At 38.5% G+C, this 20,249-nt stretch overlaps 1 protein-coding gene across 1 annotated transcript; it reads right to left on the bottom strand.

The window, feature by feature from the left end:
• Positions 1 to 8,715: 8,715 nt before the first annotated feature.
• Positions 8,716 to 14,284, bottom strand: LOC110864698 (methyl-CpG-binding domain protein 2). Its single transcript, XM_022113821.2, has 2 exons — positions 13,548 to 14,284; positions 8,716 to 10,080 (listed from the first exon to the last, which is right to left on the bottom strand). Exons 1-2 carry the CDS (start codon positions 14,106 to 14,108, stop codon positions 8,908 to 8,910), a joined length of 1,734 nt encoding a protein of 577 aa, XP_021969513.1. The 5' UTR covers positions 14,109 to 14,284; the 3' UTR covers positions 8,716 to 8,907.
• Between the last annotated feature and the right edge of the window lie 5,965 nt (positions 14,285 to 20,249).

Genomic DNA, 20,249 nt, shown 5'->3' with positions numbered 1-20,249 from the left:
ATATGGATCATAAGAATTTAAGATATAAATTGGAGCAACAAAAATTAAACATAAGGAAAAGGAAATCCTCAGTAACTACACCTGTGATATTCAGTATCACGAAGAAAAGACTGAAGACGGTTAGAAGAATTATACAAATAATAAACAAGAGCCGTCGAAGTTCAAGTTGGAGACAAAATGCTATTGAAAGTATTTTCTTGGAAAGGAATTTATAAATTCGGTAAGAAAGGAAGTTAAGTCCAAAATACATAGGACCATTTCCAGTAGTCCAACAGATAGGACCAGTTGCTTATCACCCATAACTACCAGAAGACCTAGTTGGAGTACATAATGTGTTCCATATATTCAATCTCAAGAAAAGTTTAGTAAAACAAATCCCTGCTCGTACCTCTTCAAGATGTAGAGGTAAATAAAAAGCTGAATCTGTAGAGAAACCACTACAAATTGAATATAGAAAGATCAAGTTTCTCAAAAAACACAAACGACTAGTGCTAGTAAAAGTCAAATAGAAATCCAGGAGAGGACCAGAATACACTTGGGAACTGGAATCAAAGATGAAGAGAAAGCACCCTCATCTATTTCAGTAAATCTCGAGGACGAGATTTTTCTTAAGGTGGGGAGGATGTAACAACTGTCACTAAAATCCATAATTAGGATGGTAATTAGCTATTAAGAAAACCCTAATTGAGACACCCAAGTGATTCTACGCAAACCCTAAAATTTCCAGAACAATCAGAATCAGGATCAGGGCCCCTAAAACTCAAGGGGGGCAAAACCCTAGTTACGATTATCTAAATAACTTGTTGGACGTTTTGAATTTCACAATTTTATCAACTCAGCTAAGCTACTTAGACACGAAGCTACCTATAGAAAATAGGTTACCACTCGCGTAGCGCGACGCCCATGGGGGTACCCCTCGCGCTACGCGACAGGGACAAATTTCGCGTAACATAGGTTACCACTCGCGTAGCGCGACGCCTATAGTGATACCCCTCGCGCTACGCGACAGGGTCAAATTTTGGGTATAAATAGAGGGGTCTGGCACTTGCATTTTGGTGTTAATTCGACGAAGAAATTCACTTCATAGACGAAGTTATACACTATTTACTACAAAAACACACACGATTCACGAAGTGCTGCCACAATCAGGGTAATAACTCGATCGCTATTACGATTCAACGTCCGATCGATTATAACTATCCAACGATAGTCCAGGTGCTGCTCAATTGAGCTTGTACTTTGATTATTCGTCGTGATTTCGACTTGAATATTTGAGTGCTGTTCGAATTCGGACTATGCTCTGTTATTCGTTGTGAATCCGATTGAATTATTAAGTATTGCACTGATTAATCGTTGTGAGGGTTTGATCTCGTGAATTGACGTAACTGCTGAATTAGTTACTAACCTATTGTGTGTGTGCATTATTATTAAATTAGGTTAAATCAAGGCTAATCAGTAGGCTTATACCTTGCCCGTTAAATCTGCAATGTGAGTCATTCTTCTTTTTAACTGTTTTCTCACAGTTTGTGAGTAAGTATTACAATACCTCAAATTATTTTCAAAGTGTTATAATTACAGGGATTAAGTCGTGGTTATCTTAACCGCTGGTTAGTGGGGTATTGTGCACATTACTAATTTCTCACAGTTAGGCAATAAGCCCTAACACAGGTTAGGCTAATAAGACCTAACAGTGACAAAACGTCACTAATTGGGTGACTGGACCCAATAGTGGTATGACCATCGTCACACGGGTGGCAAGACCAGATATTAATTAAGATACTGCCATAGTAATCGCTCTTATGCTGTAACTTATAACTATGTGTCATTTTATCAAAAGGAATGATTCACTCAGTATTTCCCCGCTGACAAAACCTTTTTACAACATGTTTCAGGTGACCTATTGAATTAAGTACACGTGCTACGGAGCACTATCAAGCTTGAAGTGGTGGCTCAAATAAAATAAATAAACATGTTTGTAAAATAATGAAATTATGATATTTACGGGATTATCCCGAAATGTAAATAAATAATACTCGGGCAAATTTTCTAAGTTTAAAACGATCCTGTTAAGACTTCCGCTATAAAAATAAATACCACGGGATTTTCTGTCCCGCGGCTCCCGAAACGGGTCAAACCGGGTAGGGGGCCGTGACATTAGTATTGACGAAGTAGTGTTCGATCGAACATGTCACTCGATTGGTGAACATTACTGTTCGGATCATGAGATACTATGCTTCAACACTTAATCATTTTCACAACTCGTTCGTAGTAGAGAATGCCAGCCGATCGAACAGGTTGTTCGATCGAGTGACATTCAGATGGGGACTAACCTTGAAGCTCCTAGCCGATCGAGTGAGCTAGCTGATCGAGTGAGCTAGCCGATCGAGCGAACCGCTCGATCGATCGACTTGAAAGGTAGGAACACTTCAGTGTTCTCAAATGCTGCAACGAAAACTTCAAAAGTTCAAATCCTCAAACACAAACACACCAGAGGAAGAAACAATCCACTCGAATGGTCCAGCCGATCGAGCCTACCGGCCGATCGAACGGGACTGTCCAATCGGATATACCAGCCGATCGAACAGGCCGTCCGATCGAACCTGCCATTCGATCGACCAGCCTATTCGATCCACTCACACTTGTTTGCATTTCCACGTTACTCATTGTTGTGCTATCGAACTATTCAGGCTAACCTTACTCTCAGCGCTCCCTTCAATCCATAATCAACCACTGTGAGTATACTCGAACCCTTTTGCTTTAGCACTTTTGGGTGTAACATACGTTACTTATCAAAATCACAATCGAACACACTATTCAAACTATTTGAACGCTAACCGATCGCATGTATTACGTGATTAAATGTATGCTTGTTATTATGTTTACACGTGGAAAGCTGTCTACCTGCCTTAGCAACGTAGTACTATAGTTTGGACTCAGCACCCGTTTACCCGGGGGTTGTTAAGGACAATTAACTTGCATGATTTACGGTGGTGATCATGTATTGCGAACTGTCTCGGACAGTCAACCCGCAGTCACTGGTATTGATAGGTCCATGTCGATAATTTACATGCATCATTGCTATCTGTGTACGTGTTGGTTATGCGTAAACTATTCGAACTCTATATGCTATTATCAAACTTGTATGCTCACCTTTACATTATATGTATTGACTTTATTTTAACGTATGTGACAGGTGTTTAAGCTGCTAGGATGCTTAGGTGTATGGTGATGAACTCAAGGCTAGGGAGTCTAGAAATAATAAACATTTGTCTGTAATAATTAAATCTGAGTTGTCGGAACGGAATTACTTGTCTTGTTGCTTCTATGATAACTTGTTATTTATTTGGGACACGGTATGGGACGTGTCATTTAAACTGAATTTATATTATAGTTGTTGTGGAAACTTCTGGACAATCTGTTTCGCTCAGTGCCGCGCCCTGATGATTCCGCCATCGGTTGGGGTGTGACAGGGTGGGGTGGGGGGGGGGGTTAGGTTTTTGGGGGGTGGGGGTTAGGTTTTTTGGGGGGGTTTTTGGTGAGGTATAGTTTTTTTTTTTTGCCGGGGGGTGCGGGGTGGGGTGGGGGTGGTTTAGGTTTTTGGGTGGGTGTGGGGGGGGGGTAGGTTTTTGGGTGGTGGTGGGGTGGGGTGGGGTGGGGGTGGGTGTTTAGGTTTTTGGTGATGATGTAGTGGGTTTAGTTTTAGCTTATTGGACACTTGTCACTCTATAAATCCTTCTTACACTTCTTACAATTAGAAGCTTTTGTAGAATAACTTGACCCCTTATATTATATACATGATAGAATTCAAATATATCATATACACATTTGTACAAGACTTGACATGTATTCAAATTTCAAAATAAATACACATACCACTATTTGCATAACTATGCTTATTGTTTGAGTTTAAACCATGTCATGACCACATGTACCTATTCACAATAAATAAACATACCACCACTATTTACAATTTTACATAACTATGCTTATCTTCTCATTTTGAGCCATTTGATGACTTTTCAAGTCGTTGAGGCCCTATTGCCAAGTAACAATGTGTAGTCCATGAAATTATATGTAACGACGGTTACAAAGAGGACACACACGATTGTGTAACCAATCCAAACGAGCCTTGGAGGAACGAATAACACTAACACCAGTGAGAGGGGTGCAAGAACGGCCAAGAAGAATACAATATTTGATACCATGGTGTAATAGATCGAGGGCAGTTTTGTTGTTGTTGTATAAACGAAAAGTCTAAAAGCAAGTAATGTAGATGTAGAAAAGGCGATCACCGACATGATCATCAACATATTATGAGTTTCGAAAGGAGTCTGGTTGTTGTTTTGAAACTTAACTTGGACCACTCCAATCAAAGGTCCATACATGGAGAGAAGGATTCCACACTTAACGTAGTGTAACATTCTTGAGCAATCACTATACCTGGTATAATATATAATACAATATTTTAACCACATTTATATAAATATATATGACCAAACTATAACCAAGAAACTAGTAGCATACACTAGTAACATCAAATAAAATATAATATTATTTAGCTACTTATCAATCAACTCTAAGACTAAAACAACATGAAAACGTACTAAAACTCACCCAGCAGCATGTGTTTGAGTAGGAGGCCAATGTTGATTAAGATTTATCAACGAGTGTTGGCATCGATGATGAACTAGTTGGCAATCCACAACACGAGCCACACGTCGTGTCGCACGCTCGTCTTCATCTCTCACCAAAATCATGAACTCATGAGGTCTCATTTCTCCATCATCATCTACAACATTTTCCATGTTATGGAGTTGTATGGAGAATGAGGGTGAAGCTAGCTAGTTGGGTTACAATTACAAACTATAACAAGCTTGCAAGAGTGTTATAAAGACGCTCAATTGAATAGATTTCGTGAAATAATTTAATTATATTTGAAAAGAAAACGGCTTTTCATTATATGAATAAGTTGGTAATATACTAATAATGTAATGTAATATCATAACTTTGACCACCTGCCTTCTATTTTAACATGTGAATGCACAATAGACTTTTATATTTCAACTAACGTCTATGTTTGTTTTTTATTATTAACTAGGATTAAGCAACCCCGCATTGCGGCGGGGGCAAACACCAATGCCACACGACTGCCAATGACCACCAACACTGAAGTTGCGGCGTGTTAATACGAAGAAATTAAACCGATACGTAATATATATAAAAGAATAATTAAGTCGATCTAGGACCCGCGCGTTACGATAACCTGTCAAACGGAAAAAAATAGACAACGTAAAAACGTTTGACCACACATGTACGTTGCGCCATGTTAACTCGCAAAATTTAGAACGGAACAGAAAACGACAATTTTGCAAAAAAATAAAAAGTATAGAAGACCAAAGTTGAAAGTAAAAAAGTTGTGACGTTAAATTGCAAAAGATGAAAAGTTTGGGGTTAAAAGTAAAAAAATCAAATAGTTTTGGGTTAAAAGTAAAAAAATCATTTTTTTTTAAACTCCCAAAGCATAAAGTACCACACCTTTATGCCTAAAAATATTACAAATTATAGTATTGGGTAATGGGTAATGGTAATATAAAGCGTGGAGTGTTTGTACACCATTGTACAATACCATTAAGCATAAAAAGCAATTAAGCATGATGTACAATAGCTTAATGCATACAAGTGTTACAAATTACATCTATTAATAGGAGCCGCATGTTGGATAATACCCAAGAGAATGACTTGAAGTTCAAGTCCCACTACACATGGTCTTATGCTTGCTACAGACTCACGCATTATCATGGGGTACCCTACGTAATAATCCCGTGTACTCTCTTGTGCCTAAAAGTTGTAAACCCACATTGGGTACAACCCTAAGATGCATAATACATCTACAAAGCTTGATTTACAAACAAAAATGCAACAAAATATTACAAATTATACTATTATATAATATAATATATAATTATATAATTATACTTTATATAATATATAATATATAATGTACAATCAACAAAACATACAATACAACAAAGAAAACTAAAAACACACCTAAAGCATAAAGTACAAATCCATTATGCACAAACATGTTACAAAATAATAATATACTAGTATTAAGCACCCCCCGCGTTGCGGAGGGGGCGAACACTAATGTCACACTACCGCCAACGACCGCCGACACTGAAGTTGCAGCGTGTTAATGTGAAGAAATTAAACCAAAACGTAAAACATAGTATAAAATAACTAAGTTGATCTAGGACTCGTGCATTACGATGAACCTGCGTCTATTTTTTCCGATTTGACAGGTTCATCGTAATCTATATATAACAAGTTTAAAATCGTTGAACCATCATTCAACATTGCGTCGTGTTAATGCGAAAAAATTAAACTAAAACTTAAAACATAGAAAAAAAACCCTAAGTCGATCTAGGATCCCGGTCGTTGCGATGAACCAGTCAAACATTGAAATAAAGACGCATTGCGGCGGACCTATCAAATGGGAAAAAATAGACGAAAAAACATTGAACCCACACGCATGTTGCGGCGTATTCACTCGTAAAATTTAGAACGAAATGTAAAACGAAAAACTTGTAAAAGATAAAAGTATGGGAGATCAAAATTGAAAATAAAAAAAGCGTTAGGGTTAATTTGCAAAGTTGAAAAGGTTTGGGTGAAAGTTAAAAAAAAAAATCAAAGAACTTAAATGCAAAAAATGAAAACCTATTTGCTAGAAGTGAAATATTTTTTTTTGAAAAACTCCCTATACTTTGAGTACAAGTCCACAAAGCACCAAGATGTTAGTAATTTATAATATGAAAATAATAACACTAGCTGTGTTATAAAAATAAAAGCAATTTAAACTACAAACCCACAAATTTCCAAATCCTCTATTTGCGTTTTTAGCTCCCTTAAGGGTGGCAAGGTGATATTATACTCGATGACACACATTTCATGCATTTGAAGGGGTGGGATTGGGAAACATAGCTATATTTTAACATAAGAATTTTATTAATTTATTGTTATATGATGTAACTACCATGTCCCTCTTAATCGTCATCTCATCATGAACTCTAATCTCTTATCAAAATTTTAAGCATAATTAAGGTGTAATGTAAAATTACATCAAACCTCATGTAAAATCTTGAAATACTCTCAAAATCCTCTCAAATCAAAACCCTAAACAAGGTTTCAAGCTGAGACATAAAATTCAAATGAAAAGTTCCCATTGAAATTTGTGAACTCACAAAACCGTTGACTAAAAGACAGTGACGTGTAACCAATCAGCTTGCGCCACTCACTGTTCCATGATCTTCACTCACAACTAGTGACAGACATGACAACAAGTACATTTGACAGGCCACCTGTAACCAATCACGATGCATCAATGCCCTTTCAACTCTGCAGACACTACATGTCGTGTCAGAGGGGACCAAATGGATATTCTTTGATGGCAACGTCCGGCCCATGAGCCCATCTCCTCATTTAACCATTCGGCTAACCAAAGGTTCAAAGGATTCAATTTCTCACTCTTTCACTCTTAACACACACACAATTTTATTCCCTTAAAACGGTTACTTATTCTCACGTCGGAGCATGGTTAAAAGAAGAAACTCCATTCTCCTCTTAATGAGCTAACGGTGTTTTTAACTTTGTAGATCACACCAAGCCGTATCGATCGAAGAAAAGAACTTAGAAGATAACCCCTTGTCGAGACTACTATTATTATTCTATCCCCTGCAGATTAGAACCATTACCATGGCATGGTATTACTCGTACAATCATGTACACAAACATACCTTTGTCCAACACATGAAATGGAAGAGGGGGTCGTATAAGGAAATGTGGGAGTTGATTATGTTGGTTATGAATGGATGACAATAACAGAAAGGGTTTCCTTGGTACAAATATCATAGTAAATGTTAAAAACCATTAAATTGGTTTTAAGAACTAATGTGGCACTTTAGAGAAATGTCAGGTTAGTTTCATAAAAGATATGTTTAGTTAAATAAAGTGCATTATATTTTTACTAGAAAAAACTAGGGGTATTGGATTTTAATAATCCCAAGTTTCACTGATTGGCCGTTAATAATCCCAACTTCAAAAATTGCCTACAACAGTCCCAACTTGTAAGATTTTGGCCACCAATGATCCTTGTCTAACTGGGTTATAACCCAGTTAGTTTTTTTTGAAGTTTTAAGCGGCGGAGAAGGTCACTAGAGGTTGGAGATGACAAGTGGTGGTCTCCTTTGGTGGTTTCAGGGGTAAAGAAGGTCGTCGGAAAAAGTTGCAGGTCACCGGAGTTGCGTAGATGGTGGAAATTTTAAACTTTTGAGAAGCGGAAAAGATTACAGGAGGTCGGAGATGATTGGTGGTGGTCTCGTTTGGTGGTTTCAGGGGTAAAACGGGTCGCCGAAATAAGTTGCAGGTCACCAGCCCAACAAGGTTATAACCCAGTTAGACAAGGATCATTGGTGGCCAAAATCTTACAAGTTGGGACTGTTGTTGGCAATTTTTGAAGTTGGGATTATTACCGGCCAATCAGTGAAACTTGGGATTATTAAAATCCAATACCCCAAAAAACTAATGTATATTATTACTGCCTCTAAGTTCTTGAATTCACTGTCATAGCTGCAGCAAAAAACTATGGCAGCACATCCATGTGCAAACAAACAGCATAATTCATTATATAAGCAAATCTAGTAGTTCTGAAAGGAAAAAAGAGAGAATAAAAAGATTAAAAGTACTCGAAATCAAACTCAAGACTATAGCATCATCATCATTCAATATGTGATAAATATAGCCATAAAAACATCCGAATATTAAATCTTTAAACTACTTGGTCCAAAAACGCACAACTAAAAGAACATTCGCTCACTGGGTCAATTCTGCTGCCTTCGGGTCAACTTTCATCTAAGGCTCCACTTGATCTTCGGCCTTGCTCTCGGGCTCCACTTGATCTTCGGTCTTGCTCTCAGTCCCGTTCTCCACTTGATCTTCGGTCTTGCTCTCGGTCTCAGTCTCTAATTGACCCTCGGTCTTGCTCTCGGCCTCCACTTGATCTTCAGTCTTGCTTTCAGGCTCCACTTGATCTTCGGTCTTGCTCTTCTTGCTATCGGGCTCCACTTGTTCTTCAGTCTTTGATTCAGGCTCATTTTCAACAGTCTCTTGGGCTGCAACTGGGTTCGAACCCGGGGGTGCCAAAGCTGGAGCTAGTGCTGGTGCATGTGCAGGTCCATGTGGAAAAAACGGAGGCCCGGTTTGAGGTAAATACGGTTGCAGCAGTCGAAGAAGAGCTTGTTGATCGAGTCCTCCACCATATCCATAAGACGAGGAAGCATTGTGAGAAAGTGCTTGAACAAGTACAGGATATAACGCTGCTTCTAATGCTGGATAAAGCGCTTGTAAAGCTGCTTGTCCCATTGCCGCTTGAGCTTGTTGATCCTGAAACCGTTGAAAATTAAAAATGTGTTTTCTACCCTTCAGATGACTATCAAAAACAGGCGCCGATTCACATTTTACGTCACAAAGTTCACAAATAAAAGGTACAGGTTCCTTTTCGGGCTCAGCAGATTTCCGTTCATCCTCCCTCATTTTTCTCTTTAAACTGTTCCCTTGTTCTTCAGCCAGCATCATTTGACTTTCGACTCTGACTTCCGGTCTCTCCATGGGAACCGGCATTTGTGTTTTTCCCGCAAGCCGCTGTAATTCTTCCTGTATTTCCATATTCTTTTTATGCTTTTTCCCATTTTTATGATTTTCAAGAACCTCGTGAGTGTTGCAGTCGACTCGACAAAGTTCACACCACGCCAAAAACTGAGGCTTCGGCTCACTCTTGATCCTAGGGTTCCCGCCACGTCCCCCGCCACTACGTCCACCACCGCCACGTCCTCCGCCGCCACGTCCTCCACCGCCACGTCCAGAGAAAGATGAACCACCACCTCTACCGCCTCGACCTCCGCCTCCTCCACCGCCTCCACCTCCGCCTCGACTTCCACCCCGACCACCACCACCACGAGTTCCTCCGCGACCGCCACCTCGACTGCCGCCTCGACCAGCACCGCCGAATTGACCACCTTGAACATTCTGCAAACAACACACCATAATAATTTCAAGCATACAAACTCTTGCACATGCGAGAAAACAATAAAGTATAGATGGAATGTAACAGAACTCTTAACAAGGGTATAAAGGTAAATATTCACAGAGGAGAATCACAGTCTCAAGCACAACAATTATTAATATAATAAAGTCATGAACACAAGAGGTGTAACACCCCAAGCCCAAATATACATACAAATATACAATAACTTCCGGATTAATTTAAAAGGCATATATAACTTAAATTTAAACCTTAAGATTTTAAACTTCTCGTCTTCTATCAGTGTAATGTGACCAGTTTGTTACAGATGGTATCCTACTGTTGTAATTTGTAAATACCAGTAGAAAAAAAAAAAAAAAAAAAAAAAAAAAAAAAAAAAACTTACTATCCAATTCTAAACGGTAGATTTGGGCTTTAGAATCGAGACGTGTGCATTAATGCAGACGCCCTCTGTTAAGCTAGAGCATTGACTTTTGAGGTCAAGCAAACTACATTTCAAATGCAAAAAAGACATGGGTTCTTTAATAGGTATAACATGAAACATTTTATTAAGTTTCATGTGGTATTTGTTAGCTGTTACAAATCTTGAAGGATATCATATCAATTTTGAAGTTGAAATGTAGTATGACTACCTTGAAAGTCAAACTGTATGTCTGTATCCCTCTTGGGATAAAGCAATAGTAAATAGTAACTTCTCTCATTACCGTAACGCTATAATATTCACAATTCTATGCGCGGTTTTGAAGAACTAAGAACCAACTCGTGAAAGTTCCATGAAATTCAACAAGATCCGTCGAACATGAAATTCAAGAAGATCCGCCTCCCATCAATATAGAAACTGCTGCAAGAAGCTGTGAGAAAATCATAGTTTTCGAATGAAACCCTTTACGATAAAGATCGTTGGATATTTGGATGACAGCTGGAACAGGAATGTTGAACGCCCCTAGCTGAATGGCACATGTGACTAACAAGGCCATACAGCAGTAGAGGTGGCAAAATAGGCGGGTAGGGTAACGGGTCAAACAGGTTTTTTTAACGATTTTACCCATTTCACCCGTTTAGATAACACATATCCTAGTTCGACCCACTGATAAGTAAATGGGTCGATATTGCCACCTTTATTTAGAAGTGATGAACGCACTGAACTGGAACGGGATTCTGTTGAATTTTTTCATTACATAGTCGTTTTAAGGTTATGACGCCAAGCTTACAGAAGCATTGACGGAGCCAACTTTTTTAGTAGATAGATGTGTTTATAGATTTTATTATACAAGATGTGTTTATAAATTTTATTATACAAACATATATTATATTAGGAAAACTTACAAGTTTTGTCCTTTATCTTAATACCACTTATCAGGCGGTGTCCTTTTTAACGAATTTTGACAAGTTTTGCCCTTTACAAGGAATTTTGTTGCACGTTTTGTCCTTTAGGCTTAACTCAGTTAGATTTTCTTGTTAAATCTTGTCACCCAAGGGTATTTTAGTCTTTTTACCCATTTATTTAATATTATTTAAAAGAATAAAACAAAATATTTCAGGGTTGACTCTTGAAATAAATGGGTGAAAAGACTAAAATATCCTTGGGTGACAAGATTTAACAAGAAAATCTAACTGGGTTAGGCCTGAAGGACAAAATGTGCAACAAAATTCCTTGTAAAGGGCAAAACTTGTCAAAATTCGTTAAAAGGGACACGACCTGATAAGTGGTATTAAGACAAAGGACAAAACTTGTAATTTTTCCATTATATTATTCAATTTCACTTCTCTCAAAAGAAAATCGTAAGTTTTGACCCCAATTATAGATTGTTCTGGCTGTGCTAGTGTGTACAAAAGCCACATCTTCATTTCCCCTAAACTATTCTACAAAATGAGAAAATATGATGTACCATTTCCAAATTCCAACAGTCAAAACCTGCAAATCTTCAATAAAACCGAGATCTTGTGGCTAATCACTTCTGCAGAGGGCAAAAACAACGTTTAACCAGAAGTAAAGTTCATTCGAGCGTAAACCAAAGTCATTCCAAGGACTGGTTTTGAACTCGAGCCTGAGCTTGTGAGAATTATTTTCCGTAACGCTCGGGCTGATATGAAGGTTTACCCCTCTATAATCTTTTTAGAGAACTATTCCTTTATACATCATAGATTATAAAGGAATAGTTCTTCGATTTATACTATCCCTTTATCATCTTTGTTTAGAGGACTGTCATAACTTATGCGAAGGTTTCTTCATAAGTGATTCTTATGAACAACATTCCATTATCATGTTTGGTTGGTCCATAAAAACTAACAGAGGTCGTTTAATTTAAGCGTGTTGTTTATGCACTAATACACATTTAAATAATATTAAAGTCGTAAATCAAGACAAGAATGTCCGTTAATGTAAGTTAATTATGAATGGAGCTATATTTAAAATATTAAAACAGTCATAAACAATACAAACTTATAATATACACATTCTTTTTACAAACAAACGTCTTGCTGCAGAGCGAAAGGAGTACTTCTAACAAAACTCTTTTCTCTCGGCACGCATTCATAATTCCAGAAATCCAAATTTCCACCCTTTACTTAAAGATATGTTTGGATGTGCATCAAAAGTAATTAGTATGACGTGCGCTTTTAGTTTACAAAAAAAAAAAAAAAAAAAAAAAAAAAAACTGATTTTGATTCTTATTCTCTGACACTAAAAGAACCAATTACTGAGATAAATGTACAACTCACAAAAGATCCCTAACTTTTAAACCGATAACCTGGTTCAACTTCTTGAAGCTGCACTAATCACTTTGAAAACTCACATCAAACACCCCCTAGAATCAATCACATGCACTCATTAATGTAATACGCAAGTACGCAGCTACTCCTACCAAACTTATATAAATAACACTGTGACAGAACTGCCATTCTTACCGTCCCAACTACATAACCCACAATAAGTCCTCATTTCCACCTAAACCATAGTTGTCAATAGCGGTCGCTATAGTGAATAGCGTAGCGTATAGGTCGAAGATCGCTACAGGGTATGTAGCCATAAATAGCAGGATTTCAGTTTATTTTTTTAAATATAACTCCATTAAAAATAACTATAAAATAGCTGGATTTTAGATTTGTGTTAAATATACATCTAAAATAGCATATATACCAGGGTATTTTGATATACTATACATATAAATTTTTTTCTAATGTATCGCTACCGCTATTTATCGTATATACCTTATCTCTATTTGTCGCTATTCGCCGTTAACAGACCTAAACACAAGAACAATGTCTAACAAAAAAATTGCATACCCAACACCTAATCAAGTAAAAGAAACTCATATCAACATTCATACACGCATAAACAAATAACACAAACCAAATTCACCCAATAACAAAACCCTAACTTTAACAAAACCCTAATTCCCAAATCACAAACCATCCAATCATCAACCAACAAAAAAACATAAAAGGTTACCGGAGCCGGAGGATGAAACGGAGGAACCCCATAATCTCCAGGTTGACCCGGCTGCGGCTGCCACTGCGGATGAACCATACCCGGATCAGACCCATAACCCACATGCTGCGGCTGCTGCTGCTGCGGCTGCTGCTGATAATAATAATTCGGGTCACTCTGATAATGAGCCTGACCATACGCCTGGTACGCAGCCACTTGATTAGGATCCGTCTGCGAAACGGGTACACCCGGAGGATGAATCGGAGCCTGTTCTTGTTCAGGCTGTTGAGGAACCTGTGGTGGTTGTTGATCAGGGTACACAACATGGTGAGAGTATTGTTGAGATGGGTCGTAGGGTTGTTGGGTATAATAGGCGTAATGTTGAGATGGGTCGTATTGTTGTTGGATTTGAGAGGGGTCGTAATGTTGTTGTTGTTGGAGTTGAGATGGGTCGTAAGGTTGTGGTTGTTGTTGGGGTTGAGATGGGTCGTATTGTGGTTGTTGGGAGTAGATGTAAGGATCTTGTTGAATTTGGGAAGAAGGGTAGGATTGGGTTTGGGTTTGAGCAGCGTAGGGATCCATGGTGAGTTTGGAAAAGGGGGATTGATTGGGGATGAAGAAGAGGGAGGGTGATGATGTTTGCCGATTTATTCGTGCGGCAAGAGGGTATCATCTAGAATTCGAGAGTACTAGATTTGATGCATGATGTACTACCATGTTTGGGTTTGTAGGGGTACCCAACCTAATTCACAACGCCAAGCCCAAAAACGAGGCCGGCCAAACCCACAACTTACATAAGATCAAACTTCCACTATCAATCCCAACTCAACTACCTATGTTTGGAACAATTCCTATACCACAAGAACTCAAAAGACTTAGGGCATGTTTGGCTAAGCTTTTCAAAACAACTTATTGACTTATTGACTTATCAAAAAGTCAATAAGTTGTTTTTGTGTTTGATTAAGGCAAAAGTCCTTTTAGAAATGGCTTTTTGCAAAGAAGAACAAGGAGGTTTCAAGAAGTCACAATATTGTGACTTCTTGGTCAGCTTTTAACTTTTCAAACTACAAATTACCAATATACCCCTTCTTTACCCCTTTGTATCTAAAAGCATGCCAATTTTAGTCATTTTACATCAATAAGCTAATCCAAACACTTTTTTTAAAAACTCCTTTTCAAAAAGTTCTTTTCCCAAAAGTCCTTTTCCAAATGTCCTTTTTAACTATAATAAGCTTAGCCAAACATGCCGTTAATGTTTTAGATAATCTCTTCGGGGTTAATAATAGTGTCGGAGATTCGTTTATTATTTCAGACAAACCAAATGCACCAGCACGCCAGGAACAAAATACCTTGGAATGCCTCCTTAGCTTTGTAGAACGGGCGGGGAGGGGCGCCCGACCCCCCGAACTTTTCGCTCAGCAGTGTTATATATGTAGTTTTCGTATAGAATTTTTTTGGTGTATACGTTTTCGACCCCCCGGTTCTATAGAATTTTTTTGGTGGATACGTTTTCGACCACCCCCACCCCCCCCCCCCCGGTCATTCGGATCAAGCTTCCCCACTGGTCGCATGCAAGACAATTTCTTGATAGAAGAACTGTTACCGTTGGAATTCGATCTAAGACAACTCTCCAAATAAAAACTTTGGAATTTGGCCTACATTAGTGATTGTGTTCCTTTTAACAGTTTAATGTAAGTTAGGCATTAATGATGTATGTGCGTGAAAATCCCAAGCGCCCCCATAAAATTTTAAAATCGCCCCCTTAAACTCATTGAATTTGTGTGAGGCGAGAAAGGTCATTAATATATTTTCTCTGGCCGGAAAAACAACAGACAGAACACTAAAAGCTCTGCGTGGAAAACGGGGATGTGAGAAGAAGACGACTAGGGTTTTTTATCCATATGTTGGGTTTTATCTTATGTATGGGCCCACTACTTCTGATAACAACTCTAATGGGTTGTTTGTTTACCTCTTAATGAGACTCTTAATGGTTCATACCTCTTATTAATTAATACTTAATGATTCAGACTGTTTATTTCGTGAACAGATGTCTGAATGGTTTAGACATTTATCTCTGAATGGTTAAGCATTATACTAAGTCTGAATGGTTAAGACCTCTAATCTGAATTGTTCAGACATTTGACTCTAAACGGTTAAGCATTATACTTGCTCTTAATGGTTCAGACCTCTTACTAATTTAGCACTTAATGGTTCAGATATCTTATTGGTTCAGTACTTAACCATTCAGAAATAGCCAAACAGCCTATAAGCCTTATAATTTTATTCATTGCTATTATTTATTCTTATTGAAACTACTGTCTTTTGCGACACTTATCATTTAGAAAAGTTAAAAGTGATTTGATCTTTTTATGACTTTGTAGTAAATTTAAAAAAAAAAAATTGTAAGGCCTCGCTTATTACTTATTTTTAGTTTATAAGTTGAATGGATTATAACTTAAAAAATATCCACAATTTTCTTCTTCTTTACTTGTATTTTGGTTTATTTATCACTAGAATTATCATCCGCCGCAATGCGGCGGGGATTCATGTTAGATGAAAGACAAATATTTCTCACATGACCACGAGCCTATGTGTAAAACCGAGAAAAAAATAACTATCGAACTCTGACTCGCACGTTGCGACAGACCTATCAAACGGGAAAAATAGACGCGCGGCGACGGACATGTCAAACAGGAAAAAAAATATGGAAAAACGTTGAACCCCACACGCACGTTGCGGCGTGTTAACTCGGAAATTTAGAACAACACGTTAAACGGGGAACTTATGAAAGATGAAAACTATATATCAGACTAAAGTTGAAAGTAAAAACAAAAAGTGTTGAGATTAAATTGCGAAAGATGAAAAACTTTGGGTTGAAAGTAAAAAAAAACAAATTAAAGGGGTTAAATTGCAAAAGATGAAAACTTTTGAATTAGAAGTGAAAAATCAAATTAATCTAAGAGGTTAAAATACCAAAGATTGAAACTTTATGTCACACCCCCAAAATCCACTTGCGGGGTATCACCGCTTGGGAGCGTGACTGACCAGGATCAAGCCACCAATCATATCGAACATGTAATTAATGACAAGTATAATAAATGTAAACAAATCATTCAATACGATTGATGTTCCAACAAAACATAGTTTAAGTTGCGGAAGCGTAACAATGAGAATCCACTGTATGTAAATAGTTCAAGTGTTGTAAGTTTATCAAAACATCCACGATCCATGCACCACAACGACCTGCTCCTCTCTGTGCAAGCTCCATATGTACCTAATGTCCTGCAAGGCATGCAGCAGAGAGTCAACAACTAGTTGAGCGAGTTCACAGTTAACAGTTCAGTAATAGTATAGCGTGAGTAGTAGTATGTTCGTTCGTTATGTCACGTATCGTATTAGTTTCCATCGCGGCCTCCCAGGCAGGTATGCGAAGATATTAGGGGATGTTCATCCCGAGTATTCTAGACTAGGTTTATCCGTATCGCGGCCTACCAGGCAGGTATGCGAAGATTAGTAAATTACAGTTCGCGGCCTTCCAAAGGCAGGTGTGCGAAGTCAGTCATAATATCGCGGCCAACCCTTGGCAGGTGTGCGAAGATCAGTTCAATAAGTGTTACTAGTCTAGTAGTAGTTCCAACAGTGGAGTATCTACCTTAGTTCATCAATCACATCACTACGTTCCATTATAGAAAAGTACCAGTAAATAATCAAATCCCATTCCCACCCTGGGAACCCCATGCCTTGGCTGTGTGAACTCACCTTGGTTTGCTCGGTATGCTAAGGAATACGCACGCTCACAGTTAATCAACCACGACCTATCGTACGCACGTATGTATAATCAGTTTTCGTCCGTAACAATCTTGTACACATTTCTAACGTCACATAGTGTGTATGGCAGTCAATCATCATGTAGCATATAACAGTTATTTTGTTTTCATACAATCATGCCTCATATGACCGTGTTCTTGATTAATTCGAACCATTAATACAGTAACCCAATTAACAGGGTTGTCGCTTTTTATCGAGATCAATTTACTTAACAAGATAACAATACACTTATCATGGTTAACACATTTAACATATGAAACCGGAATAATAACTTAACCGTACCAGTTAACTAACTAACAGAGTTAACGAACAATTAGGGTTAACAGCTTAACAACTTATCAATGATTTACATGTTTAATTAAGTTACATACTTAACATGATTACATGCATACGATAACAGAGTTAACTATTTAACTGTGTTTGCTGAGTGAACAGAGTTAGGCACACATACATTAAAACATCGGGCTACATGTGTATGATAAACTCGGGCCCTTGTAACGTAAACCAAAAGTCGGACTTGATTGGCAATATATGAAACTCGGACAAGGAAACAGAGGTTACAAAGTCGACATCAACATATCACACAAACCCGGGCTCCATTTTAAATACAAACTCGGACCAACAATCCATTCAATAAAGTCGGACCAACAATCCATTCAATAAAGTCGGACCAAGGGTCCCCTTTATAAACTCGGACCAAGATAACCATTATACTCGGACATATGATGTCCATTAAACTCGGACATGCATTAGCAATTAAACTCGGACCATTGTAAATCCATTAAACTCGGTCCATTCATTGACTAACATACTCGGACCTTCAATAATCAATAAACTCGGTCCATTTCTTAAACTAACATACTCGGACCTCATCATACAAGAGGGTTTAAACCTCGGACAGGGTGTGGGGTTTGAAGCTCGGACTAATAATCATTTAGAACCTCTGACAATTACAAGTTCATTCACAAACTCAGACGGCAAACAACATACGAATGCTCAAGCTTTGACAGAATCGTATCAGTTACACTTTTCCATCCATCGGTTACGTACTCTAGTTCATACAGTCTAACCCTAATCCATACATTCACAACATCGAATCAAGTAAATCATGTATGTTTGTGACAATACAATCATATCAATCATCAACCAGTGATTACACAACAATCAACATCTATTGGAAACACAGAACTATCACATGATGAACTAGGGTTTATACATACTACAAGAATCAAAAGTTGATATCAATCAAGCAATCAATTAAGGTTTTCATGAACACATAATCAATAAACAATTACCTTGAGTAATTCTAGAGAAATAGAGAAATCGAAAGTGATGAATGCCTTGTGCCAATGATGGTGGTGATGATGATTGCTAGAGAGATGAATGTACGTGCTTTGGTTTTTGTGCCAAATGATTAGTGAAAGAGTTTAGGGTTATGTATTACTAGAATTCCACTAATTGTCCTCTACGTCCTCAAGTATTATATTTTACAATAGTGCACTATTCCAATTAATTACACAGTTTCACCACCAAGTTTACACATTTGACAAGTTTATCATAATTAACACATAGTCATGCACAATTACACAATACACTTCATTATACCAAAACGTTTATAATTCCATAGCAATTAACTGTGCAAGTAATCAACTAAACACTACAAGAACGCGCAATAAATGCGAAATAGAAATCTTGGAAATTCGAGTTGTCACATTATCCCCAACTTAAAAGAAATTTCGTCCCGAAATTTGGTACGCACTTACTGAGGAAGCTAGGTAAGTTATATCGTTCACTGGTTTTCCTGGGGTGTCACATCATCCCCCCGTTGATTTGGAATTTCGTCCCGAAATTCAGCAGTAGTAGCTTCAGCCTCAGTAGTGGATGCACTGGTTTCGAATAACTGGGGTACTTTTCTTTCATTTGGTCTTCGCGTTCCCAGGTGTACTCTGGGCCACGTTGGGAGTTCCAACGAACTCGAACAAGAGGGATTCTCTTGTGTTTGAGGACCTTAACATCCCGGTCCGTGATTTCAATTGGTTCCTCGACGAACTGTAACCGCTCGTCGATAGTGAGTTCCTTAAAAGGAACTATGAGGGTCTCATCTGACAGGCACTTCTTCAGATTTGACACGTGAAACACATTGTGAACTGCACCGAGTTCAGCTGGTAGATTCAGTCTGTAGGCTACTGGGCCTATTCTTTCAGTGATTTCGAACGGTCCAACATACCGTGGATTGAGTTTGCCTCGTTTACCAAATCGAACCACACCCTTCCAGGGTGAGACTTTTAATAAAACCCGGTCCCCGACCTGAAATTCCAAGGCTTGCTACGCTTGTCCGCGTAGGCTTTCTGACGGTCACGAGCTGCCGCCATGCGTTGTCGTATCTGTGCAATCTTTTCTGTGGCGTCCACTACAATCTCTGGACCCGTAATCTGACTATCCCCCACCTCTGCCCAACAGAGAGGTGACCGGCATTTACGTCCGTACAATGCCTCGAATGGAGCGGCTTGTATGCTGGTGTGATAACTGTTATTATACGAAAACTCCACCAAAGGGAGATGCTTTTCCCAGCCGTTGCCGAAATCAATAACACACGCCCGAAGCATGTCTTCAAGAGTTTGTATCGTGCGCTCAGACTGCCCATCCGTCTGAGGGTGATATGCTGTGCTCATGTCTAAACGAGAGCCAACGCTTTGTGCATCGCTTGCCATAGCTCTGACGTGAATCGTGCATCGCGATCCGAAATAATAGAGGTGGGCACTCCGTGCCTCGAAACAACTTCTTTAAGATAGACGTCTGCGAGAGTGGAGAACTTGTCCGTTTCCTTAATCGGCAGGAAGTGTGCAGACTTGGTGAGTCGATCAACTATGACCCATATTGTATCATTCCCACGCT

This window comes from Helianthus annuus, chromosome 6, assembly GCF_002127325.2.
Source record: "Helianthus annuus cultivar XRQ/B chromosome 6, HanXRQr2.0-SUNRISE, whole genome shotgun sequence".
NCBI classification, from domain to species: domain Eukaryota; kingdom Viridiplantae; phylum Streptophyta; class Magnoliopsida; order Asterales; family Asteraceae; genus Helianthus; species Helianthus annuus.
This window is presented reverse-complemented; position numbering and strand designations above follow the sequence as displayed.

What these genes read in the sequence shown, in the direction of transcription:
- LOC110864698 (XM_022113821.2), bottom strand. Translation starts at nt 14,108, where the DNA reads ATGGATCCCTACGCTGCTCAAACCCAAACCCAATCCTACCCTTCTTCC. An exon ending in CGTTTCATCCTCCGGCTCCG is followed by an intron (nt 10,081 to 13,547) that starts GTAACCTTTTAT and finishes TGTTGTTTGCAG; the next exon opens with AATGTTCAAGGTGGTCAATT.